Raw genomic sequence first — 14839 nt, forward strand, 5'->3', positions numbered from 1 at the left:
TGCTTGTCAGTGGGAGGAGGCGGGGGGGACTCAGCCTTTGGACAGATGTGTGCCAACCACCCCCCACCCCACCCGGCTGCCAGCATCTGAAATTAAGTAAATTTTCCTTTCCACCAACCTGGCCTGTTTATCAGCTTCTGAGCGGCAAGCAGCCAGACCCCCCACACAGTCTTTCAGTAACATCTGCAATAACAAGAGTTTCCTTGTCCTGGAGGAACCAACCTCTGCTACCTCTGCGACTTGTTACTGTATCTTCACCACACAGGGCAGAGTGCTGAGTGTAATGAATCAGATAATCCAGAAATACCTCCTGGACGAGTGTCCCCAGGGAACCAGAGGCCCAAAAACTGAGAGCGGCAGCCTCCAGACCTGAGCATGTTTCGTCCTGAACTGCACTAAAAACGGCCTAACTCGCCCTTGTTCCCGGCGTGAAGGAACCACTCTGGTTGAACAGAGGACTCCCAGCAGAGCCTTGCAATCAGGTGTGGCATTTCATGGACATGCCACTCAATCTTCAGACTCTACAGGACGGCTTATCCTCTGCCCTGAAGTGGTCCCTATGTGGGCTATAAGAAGCATCTTCTCTCAGCCTCCTGGGACCATTCTACAAGGTCCCAGCTTGGCCCCCAATGCCATGCAAATGAGTTCTCATAACTTCCTAGAGCATCTTAGGCTTCCCAGGTGGCACTAGTGGTAAAGAACCCGCCTGCCAATACAGGAGATGTAAAAACCACAAGTTCGATCCCTGGATCAGGAAGACCCCCTAGAGGGAGAGCATGGCAACCCACTCCAGTATTCTTGCCTGGAGAATCCCACAGACAGAGAAGCCTGGTGGGCTCCAGTCCATGGGGTCACCAAGAGTTGGACACAACTGAAGCAACTTAGCATGCACCCAGAACATCTAGCTTGCAGTTAACCCACATTTAGGACTAATAGCTTCTGCCCCCATATATTACACAGTCACCAGCAGTCAAGTTCCATCTCTCAGGAGGTACATAAGGGAGGTGAGAGCCATGTAACAAAGTGAGAAGGGAGATGACGCGTTACACAGAAAAACTGAAGCTATCTGCTCTGTCCAGATGCTTGCCCTGCTGTATCCTAGCTGTGTGATCGTGGGTAAGTCAGTTAACTGCCGGGTACCTAAACTTCCTTGCTGATGACAAGAAGGTAATACTGACCTCAGAGAGTTCTTGTGAAGATTTAAATAAAACACTATATCTGAAAGTGCCTAATGGAGAGTATACAGAAGGACTTCCCTGGTGGTCCAGTAGCTAAGACTCCATGGTCCCAGTGGAGGGGGCCCAGGTTCAGTGACCCCTGGTTAGGGAACTGAAGATCTTGTGTGCCATGACTAGGAGCTGGCACAGCCAAATAAATTCTTTAAAAGTATACAGAATGTTAGCTGAAATGGAGTCTTAATTCCTCGTTCCCATCCACACAAATCACATCTACTGATTCTCTGTAAAAAGGGAATAAATAGTTTCACTCCTTTTCTTTCTCTTGAAAGGCTTTGAGTAAGTGGTGCTAGGGGTAAAGAAACCTCTGCCAATGCAGGAGACACACGTTCGATCCTTGGGCTGGGAAGATCCTCTGGAAGAGGGCATCTAGTATTCTCGCCTAGAGAATCCCATGGACAGAGGAGCCTGGTGGGCTACAGTCCATGGGATCACAAAGACTCAGATATGACGGAAGCGGCTTAGCGACATAGCTCAGTACAAACCAATAAGCCCAAGTCCACTAAAGGAGAAGTACAGATGGCAGGAAGGATGCTTCATCAGGAAATGGGACCACTCCTCCATGAGTCTAAAATGTAGATATGCTACTCTCTCTCCAAAGGCTAGACAGTAAAACCCAGGGACAGAGAGGCAGCGAGAGCTGGCCTGAGGAACAAGGCACTTACTTCCATAAGGGGAGCTGGTGGGGGAGCCGTTGAGAAATCCCGGTGACCCTGGAACGCCCAGGTTGGCCATGGGGACGTTGCTGTAGCCATTCATGCTGTTACTGGAGGTGCTGTAGTTAGACTGCTGGGGGGTGGAGCTGGAAGAATAGCCCCGTGGAGAGATGCTGCTTGTGTTGCGGATGTATCCTGGACGACAAAGAAAAGCCCAGATGAATGAGCCTGTACGCGCAGGCGCACTCACACACACAGCGGAGACCAAATATGGCGGCGTCGGGGCACCAAGCTCCCAGTCTACAGAATTCCACCAGGCTGACTGCGGGCTGCAGGGGGAAGTCTGCAGTTTGTCTTCAGACTTTTCATACCTTCCTATCTCTTCCCCGTTCTGCACAAAACCTTCCTCCTCTTTCCCATTTGCAGTCAACATCTCCAACTCACACTAAGGAGTGGTTGACGATGGGGCAGTGTGCAGTGACATCTCCCAAATCATATTTCATGTAACACTAAAGCCCTCTGAGATACTGATGGGTGTCACTGTGAAAAGTATTCTCTGGTCAAATGAAGCTTGGCAGATGGTGCATACTGTGGCCATTCATTGAAGATTCATACATGATGCTGACGCTCCAATAATTTGGCCACCTGATGCAAAAAGCTGACTCTTTGGAAAAGAGTCTGATGCTTGGAAAGATTGAAGGCAAAAGGAGATGGGGGCGGGAGAGATGAGATGGTTAGATAGCATCACCGACTCAATGGACAGGAATCTGAGCAAACTCCAGGAGACAGTGAAGAATAGAGGAGCCTGTTGTGCTGCAGTCCATGGGGTTGCAAAGAGTCGGCTATGACTTAGCGACTGAGCAACAACAGAGAATAAATAAACTGGTTTAACTTTGCTAACCTAGTGTTTCCCAAATTTCACACACCAGAGCATCTTTCCTGGGTGTGGTAAGGAAAAGGCATTCTAGTAACATCGCAAGGGCCGCTAGCATTCTACTGATCACAGCTATAGAAGTTTGAAGTTGTTACCATGCCCTGTTGGGTGAGGTGGGGAGTGTTTTCATTCAAAATGCATTAACAAGTTCATCTAAAGGGGCTGTCCTTTGACCAAAGACTTGGAAGCATCAGCAATGGAATGCAAGGGAGAGCCAGTTCATAAGTGGAATTGCTTCTCCCCATATTTCTGAAACCCTAGCAGAGACATCACCTAATCTAGCCTGAACTAACCTACGTTGGATAACTGTCTCTAAAGGTATTAAAGAAATGACCCAAATTTGGGGGGACAAAAGGATGTCCCACCCACATTTCTGTAGGAAGAACTTACCCTAGGCATGAGAGTGAGGAATTCCCTTATAATGGATGAATAAAATTAGAAATAAAATTATCCTAAGGTTAGGGATATCAGCAGAAACATTTACACCTTTTAAAAAGTGACTTATGATAAATGTGGCACCTTAATGAAATCAATCTCAGTGACAAAAATCTTTACACAATATGCTTTACATATAAAACCACAGTTAGCTGTGTTGCTGTCTATACATATTTGTATGTATGTGTGTGTGTGCGCTCAGCTGCTAAGTTGTGTCCGACTCTTTGCAGCCCTATGGACTGAAGCTGCCAGGCTCCTTGGTCCATGGAATTTCCCAGGCAAAAATACTGGAGTGGGTTGCCATTTCCTCCTCCAGGGGATCTTTCCCAACCCAGGGGTTGAACCTGCATCTCCTACATCTCCTACATTGGCAGGCAGATTCTTTGCCACTGAGCCACCTGAGTTTCCCATATATTTGCATACATTTGTATATATTCATATATGAGATAGTATACAAACAGAGGTTACCAAACAAATCTAAGCCATCCACCCTTGGTACTAGTAATTGGCGTGTAGGTAACAATAATGGCAATAACTCTGTTTCTTTCTCTTATTCACTTTGATGATTACAATAGCAGAAGTGTATATTTTATTCAAATAATACCTGTACATCTGGTTGCAATAAGCCTAAACTCTTCTAAATTCATAATACTTCATCATATCCTTAAATATTTCCATTGAAGGATTCTACCTGGTACTTAAAAAGCTGAAAATCTAACAATACATCTAATGTTGAGATAATCCAATGACTGTATTGCTTATCTGGGACACTTTTTTTTTTTTTTTTTGAGTAGTGAGACAAGGAAAGTGTTTATTAGGAGGAAAACAAGTATGGATAGACACACAGGCGGGCTCAGAGAGAGAGAGTTGCACCCTCTCTGGAACTTTGAATCACTTTGATGGAGCATTTTTTCTGGGTTTCCTTCAGGCACTCATTTTGATTTGCCTGGTTGTGAGTAGGACACACTCTTTTCATGACATAAGAATCAAACTTTCACTTCTTTCAACTCCAGCAGAGCCAGTCTTTTAACTGTATAAGATGTTTGTGTTTTGAGTCTGAGAAAGGCAGTACCTTGATTGTTTCCCTGTGTTGACTCTGAGATGCTGACCCCAAGCTGGCTGCCATATGAATTGATGCCCATCATGCCGCTGTGAGCTGGGGAGCTGGAGAGAGCTGGGATCTGGCTGGGATTCCTGGGGACGCTGTAGAGGGCTTCAGCGATGTCCGCAGCTCGCTTCAAGATGATGTCCTACAAGATGGCAGGTGGAGGTGAGTGTTTGTATTGAGCAATAGGAGTCAAACTGTACTCAGTATTTTGTAATAACCTGGAAGGAAAAATAGTCTGAAAGAAGATATATATGTGTGTGTATAACTGAATCACTTTTATGTATACCTAAAACTAACACAACATTGTAAATCAACTGTGTTGGCAGGTGTGTGTTCAGTTGTGTCCAACTCTTTCTGACCCCATGGACTGTAGCCCACCAGGCTCCTCTGTCAAGCGATTTCCCAGGCAAGAATACCGGAGTGGGTTGCCATACGCTCCTCCAGGGGTTCTTCCCCACCCAAGGATCGAACCCAGGCCTCCTGTGTCTCCTGCACTAGCACGTGGATTCTTTATCATTTGAACTACCAAGTGAGGAATTGGGCTTAATCAACTGTATAAACTATGTGAAAAAAGTGAGTTGCTCAGTTGTGTCTGACTCTTTACAACTCTTTGTAACCCGCCAGGCTCCTCTCTCCATGGAATTCTCTAGGTGAGAATACTGGAGTGGGTAGCCATTCCCTTTTCCAGGGGATCTTCCCAGCCCAGGGATCAGTCTACTTCAATTTAAAAAAAAAAAAAAGAAGAGAATCAATTTCAAGAGAGTGTAAGATGTGAACTTCTAACCTGGTTATTGTGTGGTGTTCCATAGAGCGCCTCCACCAGGTCTGCAGCTCTTTTCAATAGCATTTCCTGGAAAAAGAAAAGAAAGCTGGATATCAGCAAAGGTAAAACCTCAACTGGCCAACACAAAGGAAAATTACCTATAAAAATCAAAAGTCCAGGTATCCCCCTAAAATGTAAGTAACTAGCCACGATGGCTTCTATTCACTTTGACAGGTAGAAAATAAATAATTTCACATATAAACTCCTCTATAAGTATGTATCTGCATGAAACTCATCTCACTGAAAAGGCTTCATAAACAGCTGGGCTACCAACACAAAAAGCAACCAGATCAAGGGTGGAGTCAGTTAACATTAGTAATGTCATGGGAGTTCCATTAAAAACTACTTTCAGACTATTCCATTAAAAAAAATCTGGTACTCTAATTAACCAAATATTCTCAAAATGATTGATTGGCCTGAGTTGAACCACTTGCCAAGGAGTTGTCCAGAGTCCTGAAATGATCTTGGCAATGCCTTCTGCAAAATTTTACTCTAATAAAGATGAATTCTTTCAATAATATTTCCCCCTGTTCACTTTAACCAGAGAGAATTAGTAATCAGTAATCCCTTTCCTCTCATTGTGTCTTTTCCACCTCCTGTTTTTAACAGCCTTTTAAATTGCTATTAACCTACTTTCCAGATATCATCTAATTTAATGGGGGGGCTGGGGATTTTCTGAGAGGAAAATAAAGGTGCAATGGTGCAGCAACTGCAGTACTTGAATTCCACTCACTACAGAAAAGAAAACATGGAATTTTGTAATGTTTAGCTTACAGGGCAAATGTAAATGTTGAAACTTCATAATTTCTCATTAATCAATACCTAATAAACTGATGTGATTTTAAATAAAGAAAGTGAAAATAATGGACCAAATTTACAATAGAATTTTTGTGAGCAAGTTCATTTAAAAGGGATACATTTCATAGAAGTTTATTAATATATGGGTGTTTTTCACTTCCATGAATATCTGTGTATATACTGGGCCCTCAGTGAATACTTGATTGTGGATTAATATGTCCCTGTAATTATGGGTAAATAAAATTACATTTAAATACAGAGGAGTGGGAACTTACACTTTTAGACAATTATTCGATTATTTATTTTTCATGAAGTTGGCAGTGTTTTATAAGTTGAATACTCACAGGTCCAAAATTTCAGATTTCGTATTTGCTCAGAGATTCATCATAACATATTTCATAGTTAGTAGATATTTTATGAGCCTCTTGTACCTCAAGCTTAGCCCAGTTTCAAGGCCTAATTTAATTTTTATTATAATATATTTTATTTAACCCAATACATGCAAAATATTACCATTGCAACATGTAATTAATGAGACAGATTGTATTCTTTTTTTTTTCATACTAAGTCTTTTCAATCTGGTGCGTGTTTTATAGTACATCTCAATTTGAACTGGCCTCATCTCACAGGCCCAACAGCCCCAGCAAGCTGGGAGTTACTGTATTGGATGCTGAACGTATAGTTTCTCTTGTGGAAAACATTATATAGTAACATTATAATATTTATAGAGCTATACACCTCCAGAAATTACACACTCCTTTATTTACTGATTCCCCCCAGCTTTTTTGAGACATTACTGACATACAACATGTGTAAGTTGATGCTATAAAGCATGATGATTTGAGCCACATTATATTGTGAAATGATTACTACAATAATGTTAGTTACCACCTCCATCCCCTTCACAGTAATTACCTTTTTTTGTTTTCATTTTGTGGTGATAATTGTTAAGACCTATTCAAGTATACAATACAGGATTATTAACTATAGTTACCATGCTGTACATTAGATCCCCAGAAATCACTCATCTTACAACTGGAAGCTTGTATGTCGGACAAGGGATGCCTAATTTAATTTTAAAGAGACCTAAGTCTCTAGGTTTATCTAAGTTTACTGAAATTTTACAAGAAGGTTTTCACATGTCATTTTCCAAAGTGTATTACCTTAGCTAATCTCTCAGGATCTCCGGGATGTCTTGGGATGACCTTCTGCAGTCTCTGAAAGCCATAGTCTATGGTGGGTTCATTTAATGCTGAAAAACAAAAGTCCTCTTCTTGAGGATGTAAACTGGCTATAGAGCAAGGCGTCTGGTTAAGTCTGCTATGGATAATAGAAAGGTTCTGATATTATCTTTCTAAGAATTGACACAGTGGTTTCAATCAGTTAAGGATTTTTGCTGTTGACATTGGTTAACATTTATAAGTTTCGAATTAATAGTAATTTAGTCATTAGAATGATGTCTCCAGACATCAAGATTATTATAATTACTTTATCATTTCTGCCTTCAGTGCACACTTATCATTCTTTGCTCACTCTCAACTCCTCAGAAACATTACACAATCAGTCACATCCCATCCCAGTTTCTCATGAAGACAATAAAGTATTAATACCTTCCCATGTCTTTCCCTTCTTCCCTCCTTGCCTCTTCCCCAATGTCATCATCATCTAGTAATTCTTCTCCTAAATACCACTTTTTCTTAATTATGTTCTTAAATATTTATATTTATACATATATATATATCTTCTGTGAGTTTACAAAACTCTGTTCTTAGGCATAATATGATTCCAGAATTTTCAGTTATATTTTGTTACACGTACATTCATGTTATGTCAGGCTCCATCAGATACTGCAAGTTCCATAACAGCAGAACTCACACTTATTTTGCTCCTGTGTTCTCACTGTTAGAGACAGTGCCTGGACATAGTTGGCACTTACTGTCAGCAATTGTGAAATGAGTGAGAGAGTGAAAGAATGAATGAAGGACTTATTTCAGCACTTCTACTATGCTAAAGAGTTTGGGGGGGTTGATTCCTTTATCCTTTGTCTTTCTTCCTCTCTTTCTTTACTTTTTAGAAGTTTGGCTGCTTAAATTTTATGGTTTTAAAATTAATACATGATCAAAGTAAAGGAAAAAGATACAAAGAATAAAATAATAACCACCTGCACTCCCATTAGGCAGCAGTAAACACAGGAGGGTGTATTTTCTTTTTAATCTTCCTTTTTGCATATATGTTTTATGAATATTTGTTGCTATTATTTGAATTCTCAAAGCAACACCTTTTATTTAAAGTAATTATTAAAATTTTTAAATATAGAAGGAAAAATAAAATCATCCATAATCTCATCATTTTAGAGATGATCTGGGTTAACATTTTTGTATATATCCTCCAAGACTTAAACACACACACATACTAAAAATTATTCAGAGACATACTATTCACACTGTTACATAACCTACTTTTTATTCATTTAACAATATATCAAACTTTTCCCCAGGTTATTAAATATTCTTTTATAACATTATTTAAAATTCCTGCATATTTTTTCCATGACATGGTCTGTAATTTATTTAAATGGCTTCCTAATGTTTGGTATTTAACATGGTCCTAATTTCTCACTATTATAAAAATCAGAGCAATAATTATCCTTTGTGCATAACTTTGATTATTTCAATTGGAAAATTCCAAGAACTAGAATTACTGGACCAAAAATTATGATTCATATTTAAGGCCTTTTACACATACTGTCAAATCACTCCTTAGAAGAATATATAAATTTATACTCCCTCCAGCAGGGCATGTGGTCATTTTAACTTATTTCTTTATTCATCAGTTAGGTTGAAGAGTTTTTTCTAATACTTGCTGAATATTTCGATTTCTTCTTCTATGAGCTGCTTATTAATACTTTCTGCACTCTCTTCTTTTGAAAAACAGGCCTTTTTAAACTTGTAAAAACACTTTACATGTTAATATTTTTAACATTCTATCACCATGTTACAATAACATATCCAAATTTGTTCTTAGGTATTATAGGTAGAAAGACCATCCCAGCTCCAAGATCTGGCAAATACACACATACATGGGTCAGGGGGTGTTTGCATATACATACCTATAAATACATGAAATCTTTAGGTCTACCTGTAAAATGTGTACTGCTCACTATTTAGGTAGTAAGTGTTTTTTTTTTTTTTGCTATGTATTTCATCGTCTGTCGATTATATTGTGAATATGATTACTCCCTCATCACATTTTCTACGAGTTTTACTAGCACCTAGAAAAACTTTGGTTTTTATGTGTCTGCACAGGCAGTGTGTGAGGGTAGTGTGTGGCAGTATACGGTATAGTCATTAAGAGAATCAGCTTTAGAGTCAAGTGGATCTTGGGTTTGAATCCAGCTCTACCATTAATTTCTGTGAGCTTCTGTTTAAAATCTAGCTCATGGGTTTGCTGTCAAAATTAAATGAAACAGTGTATATCATGTTCCCAGCACAGTTCTTTGCAATAGAAGATCTTAACCTATAGTAACCCCTGACAGATGTCTTTTTTTCGTTTATTCTTAGGCTTGAACATTCAGAGCATCTACACTTCATGATCAGCTTGTCTTCTTTTGATAAGTATATTAATTCCATTTAGTTCTCTTAATCTCATCCTTGTACTGGCTGAAATTTCCCAAAAATGATCTGAAAAAAGGATGATAGTGGATATTCTTGCTTTTGTCCCCCTTTAAATGGGAATGACACACTTCCATACCAAATGTGATATTGGCTATTTGAGATAAATATTAGTTATAGTTTTTAAAATTTATTTATAAATATTATATATTATGTATGGATGTGAGAGTTGGACTGTAAAGAAAGTTGAGCACCGAAGAATTGATGCTTTTGAACTGTGGTGTTGGAGAAGACTCTTGAGAGTCCCTTGGACGGCAAGGAGATCCAACCAGTCCATCCTAAAGGAGATCAGTCCTGGGTGTTCATTGGAAGGACTGATGCTGAAGGTGAAACTCCAATACTTTGGCCACCTCATGCAAAGAGTTGTCTCATTGGAAAAGATCCTGATGCCGGGAAAGATCAAGGGCAGGAGGAGAAGGGGACGACAGACGATGAGATGGTTGGATGGCATCATCGACTCGATGGACATGGGTCTGGGCGGACTCCAGGAGTTGGTGATGGACAGGGAGGCATGGCGTGCTGCGGTTCATGGGGTCGCAAGGAGTCGGACACAACTGAGCAACTGAACTGAGCTGATTATATATCATGGGCTTCCCTGGTGTCTCAGACAGTAAAGAATCTGCCTGCAATGCAGAACTAGGTTCAGTCCCTGAGTCGGGAAGATCCCCTGGAGAAGGGAATGGCTACCCACTCCAGTATTCTTGCCTGGAGAATTCCATGGACAAGAGGAGCCTGACAAGTTATATAGTCCATGAAGTTGCAAAGAGCTGGACACGACCAAGTGACTAACACTTTCACTTTAGTTATCATGCTTTGATAAGGGCTTTTATCAGGAATTCTTGGAATTTTAGAAAACTACAATCATATGAAATTCTCTCCCTGGACCAATTTAGATTGTATTTTAGAATATATTTCTCAATATTTCACAATTAAGTGTCGACTCATGGATGCAGTATATAATTTGCTTAGTATATTTCTGAATGTAATTCGTTAATATCTTCTTATGTTTGCTAGTATGGGGATGAAATCAATTACATCACTGAGAATGGCACCTGGCACATTCTGAGCCCTCAACAAGCATCTGTTACTGTTATTATTGCTGGGATTTGTGTGCCCATATTAATAACTGGGATACTGTGCATGGTGTTGTTGGCTTCTGATTGATTTTTATTTTATACCCACTTTGAAAAATAAATTGAGAGGCTTTCTATATTTTATCCTATGTACTATAAAATTTATATAGCACGGGTAGTATCTCTTGACTAAAAGCTAGAAAGAACCCCTGTGAAATTGTTCTTTTCAAAGTCACCAATAACGTCTTAGCCAAACAAAGAGGAACTTTTCCATTGTTACCTTAAACTCAAGTTAGCATTTGACACCACTCTCCTGCTGGCAATATGTCTACTCACTGACTTTCCCGAACGCACATTGCCCTGTTTCACCCCTACCACTAGTCATTCCATCTCAGCCTACCTTGAGGACTGCTCTTCCTCTGTCCATCTGATGCTTCTTGTTGCCAAGGCAACAAGAAATGCTGATGTTTCTCGTGGCCAAGGCAGTCTTCTGCTTGCCTATACCTTCTTCCTCAGCAACCTCATAAGTGCCCACATGATTCCCATGTCAAGCTACATCCTGTCACAAATCTTTATCTGTGGTTCAGGTAACTTGCCCAATATTCAGCTTTATTTTTCCAAGTATTGGCTGGAAATGTCCACATCGATAGCCCATAGACTCCTGCCATTCAAGATATTGCAACCTCATGCTACTCACACCACATAGCCATCAGCCATCAAAAAGTCATGCGTTTCATGCTTCCCTGGGGGCTCAGTGGTAAAGAATCCATGTGCTAATGCAGGAGGCACGGGTTCAATCCCTCATCTGGGAAGATCCCACAAGCTGCAGAGCAGCTAAGCCCGTGCACCACAATTATTGAGCCTGTTCTCTGGGGCCCGGGAGCCGCCACTGCTGGGCCCCTGTGCCACAGTCACTGAAGCCTGTGTGCCCCAGAGCCCAGCCTCTGCAACAAGAGAAGCCGCTGCAATGAGAAGTCCACACACTGCAACTAGAGAGCAGCCCCCACTCACCACAACTAGAGAAAACCCACGCAGCAGTGAAGACCCAGCACGGCCAAAAATGAAACATAATAAATAAAATTATTTTTAAAAAAGAAATCATGCATTTCATTAAGGTTTTAAATGTTTTAGCATAAATTTTAATATAGTATTTGCTTAAAATTTCTAATCTCCTATTTATGACTCTCCACACGGTAACCCCACCGCCGACACCAACTTTGTTACACTTTCTGAGCAGTCCTATTTCTAATTTTGTCTTCCTTTAGTTCCAAAGAGAATATCCTAAAATTTCTAGGTGATTGAGTATTAAATTGTTAATTATTTATTCTAATTAATTGCACTGGATTCAAAAAGGTGGTGTACAGAATATCTGCCTTTTGGAATTTATTAAGTTTTTTTGTGAATTCATATTAGTCTTGTCTGTGTTCCATGGGAAATGCTTTAAATGTATTATTTAATATATCTTTTTGATCATATTATTTAACATCTTTTCTACATAATTGCTGCTATAAATTTACCCTTCCACATGCTCCTTGTATGTCTAATAGTTTTTTAATGTATATATATTTTCTCTAGTGACTAGGAAGATGCACACTCTATTTTAATTTAGAATAGTACCTCTGACTTTCTCTGAAAATATTTTGCTTTTCCTAATTGCTTGAGTCTGTGGAGCCCCTCCACATATATAAAATGTTGCTTACCTTTAATTCCCCCACTGCATTCTGTCTACCTTTACATTTTTGTTGGTTTATCCTCTTCAGCTAATATTCCTATTACTAGATTTTCTATGATCTGTCTCTTTTAGACATTAATTTCCGTATTTCTGTTAAAGCATGTCCTCATATTAACAATAATTCAGATACTGTATGTTTCACCGCTTTTTCTGCTAACCAGTGGTCCTGTGGAACCATAACTTTTCCATTCTTGATTGATCCAATTCTCCAGTCGTCAGGTTAGTTTAGTAGGAATAAGAATCGAATTCTGTCGGGGTCCTTGAAATAAGAGAATATCTTTCTGTCTTCCTCACACATTAATGACACCCTCTCTGGACACAGAATGGTTGAGGATTCTCTTTGCATTCTAGATCAAGTTTTTGCCGTTTCACTTGTCCTCACTCTGAGCGGGGCACCGGGGAGGTTTTGTCAGGGTTCTCCCTGATTTCCTGGCTCGCCTCATCTGTTCCCATGAGCAGAATGTCACACCCTCCAACACGACCCCGCCTGCACACATCATCACAGGGACACAGAATCTCTGGCATCGTGATGAGACCAGTTTAGCTTCACACACAAATACCAGGTCTCCCTTATTTTTATGCTTTCTTGAAAATATCCTTCCATAGATTGTGGATGGGGGCCAATTAAATACTTGTACTCATGTTACCGGGGCTTCCCAGGTGGTGCTAGTGGTAAAGAACCTGCCTGCCAATGCAGGAGACATAAGAGACCCAGGTTGATCACTGGGTCCAGAAGATTCCCTGGAGGAGGGCATGGCAATCCACTCCAGTTTTCCTGCCTGGAGAATCCCAGGGACAGAGGAGCCTGGCGGGCTACATAGGGTTGGAAAAGAGTCAGACACAACTGAGGCAACCGAGCACAGACGTACGCACTCATATTACCATCTTACCCAGAAACACATGTAAGAATAGCTGGCGGTGTAATAGGAATCATTCTGTAAACTGTTTTTTCCCTGCTTAACACTATAATGTCAGCAATTTCTGAAGGCTTTTTCTTTAATAATAGGATTTTTAGTGGCTATAATATTCAACAATGAAAACTGTTATGATAGCTGTTAGAATGTACTGAAGGCTTACTCTGTTACAGGCATTATGCTAATACCTTTTACATATATTAGCTCATTTAATCCTCATTACAACCCTATGACATGCATTTTATCCCCATTTTAAATGCAGCTCCAAGGTGGTGCTAGTGGTAAAGAATCCACCTGCCAATACAGGAGACACGGGTTCGATTCCTGGGTTGGGAAGATCCCCTAGAGAAGGCAATGGCAACCCTCTCCAGTGTTCTTGCCTGGAGAATTCCATGGACAGAGTAACCTGGTGAGCTACAGTCCACGGGGTCACAAAGAGTCAGACATGACTGAGCAGCTAACAACAGCATGCTTACACCACGCTGACCATAAAGTAAGGGAATAACCCATAAGATAGGGAATCTAGCAACCGCCAACCAAGGTCCCCACTGTCTCCGTGACTGTCCTTGTCCCTTCCCTCCCATCTGCATTGCTACCAGATTCTCGCCCCCTCTCAATGGAGCCCTAGAGGTCTATCCTCAGCCTGCCACTAATACCCTTATTCCTAGGTCCTTCCTGCTGCTCACAGTAATCTGCTAAAACTGGGCTCTCATTAGCACACAGAAGGCTTCCTCTTTCATCGACTCTATTTGTATATAACTTTATTTATTTGGGGTTGTGCTGGGTCTTCGTTGCTGCACGGGCTTCTGTTGCAAGCAGTGGCTACTCTCCTCTCGGGCTTCTCATTGTGGTGACCTCTCTTGTTTCAGAGCACGGGCTGGAGGGCATGAGGCTTCAGTAGCTGCGGCTCCTGGGCTCCAGAGCACAGGCTCAGTAGCTGGGGCACACGGGCTTAGTTGCCCTGAGGTGTGTGGGATCCTCCTGGACCAGGAATTGAACCTGCGTCTCCTGCACTGGCAGGCAAGTTCTTTACCACTGAGCCACCAGGGAAGCCCTCTCTTTTGTAAACTTTATCACACAGTTGTACCCATTGTTGTCCCTGTTAGATGAAAACCACCAGGACCCCCAGGGTGATGTCTGGTTTATCTCATCTGCCCGCTAGTCCAGGCTCCTCATCTACATCAGAAACAGCAGGCACTCCTGACCACGTGGAATTAGCAATTCACATTTTAAGCTGATGAAGCAAAATAGACATATTCATCTCTTTCTCATGTTGAGAAAGAGGGCCCTGCCAGGCTTCCTAGGCATATGCTGTGGATGGGTTCTGTGTGTATCCAAGATGAGAAAGATGGTGAAATACACTGTTGTGTATATCTACATGGACAGGGAATAATCACACAGATGTGTGCGTGAGCACACACACAGCATGCCACTTAAGTGAAATTTTGAAGTAAAAATCA

General features: G+C 41.1%; 1 protein-coding gene across 1 annotated transcript in view; it reads right to left on the reverse strand.

Moving 5' to 3' along the window:
• The window catches only part of EBF2 (EBF transcription factor 2), a 220662-nt gene that overhangs the window by 19027 nt on the left and 186796 nt on the right, over positions 1–14839 (reverse strand). The window contains exons 11-14 of the mRNA XM_043453353.1: positions 7153–7241; positions 5153–5218; positions 4333–4510; positions 1901–2086 (exon numbers count right to left, since the gene is read on the reverse strand). Coding sequence (XP_043309288.1) covers positions 1901–2086; positions 4333–4510; positions 5153–5218; positions 7153–7241 — 519 coding nt within the window. The remainder of the gene's footprint in view (positions 1–1900; positions 2087–4332; positions 4511–5152; positions 5219–7152; positions 7242–14839) is intronic.

This window comes from Cervus canadensis, chromosome 30 (assembly GCF_019320065.1).
Source record: "Cervus canadensis isolate Bull #8, Minnesota chromosome 30, ASM1932006v1, whole genome shotgun sequence".
Lineage (NCBI taxonomy): Eukaryota > Metazoa > Chordata > Mammalia > Artiodactyla > Cervidae > Cervus > Cervus canadensis.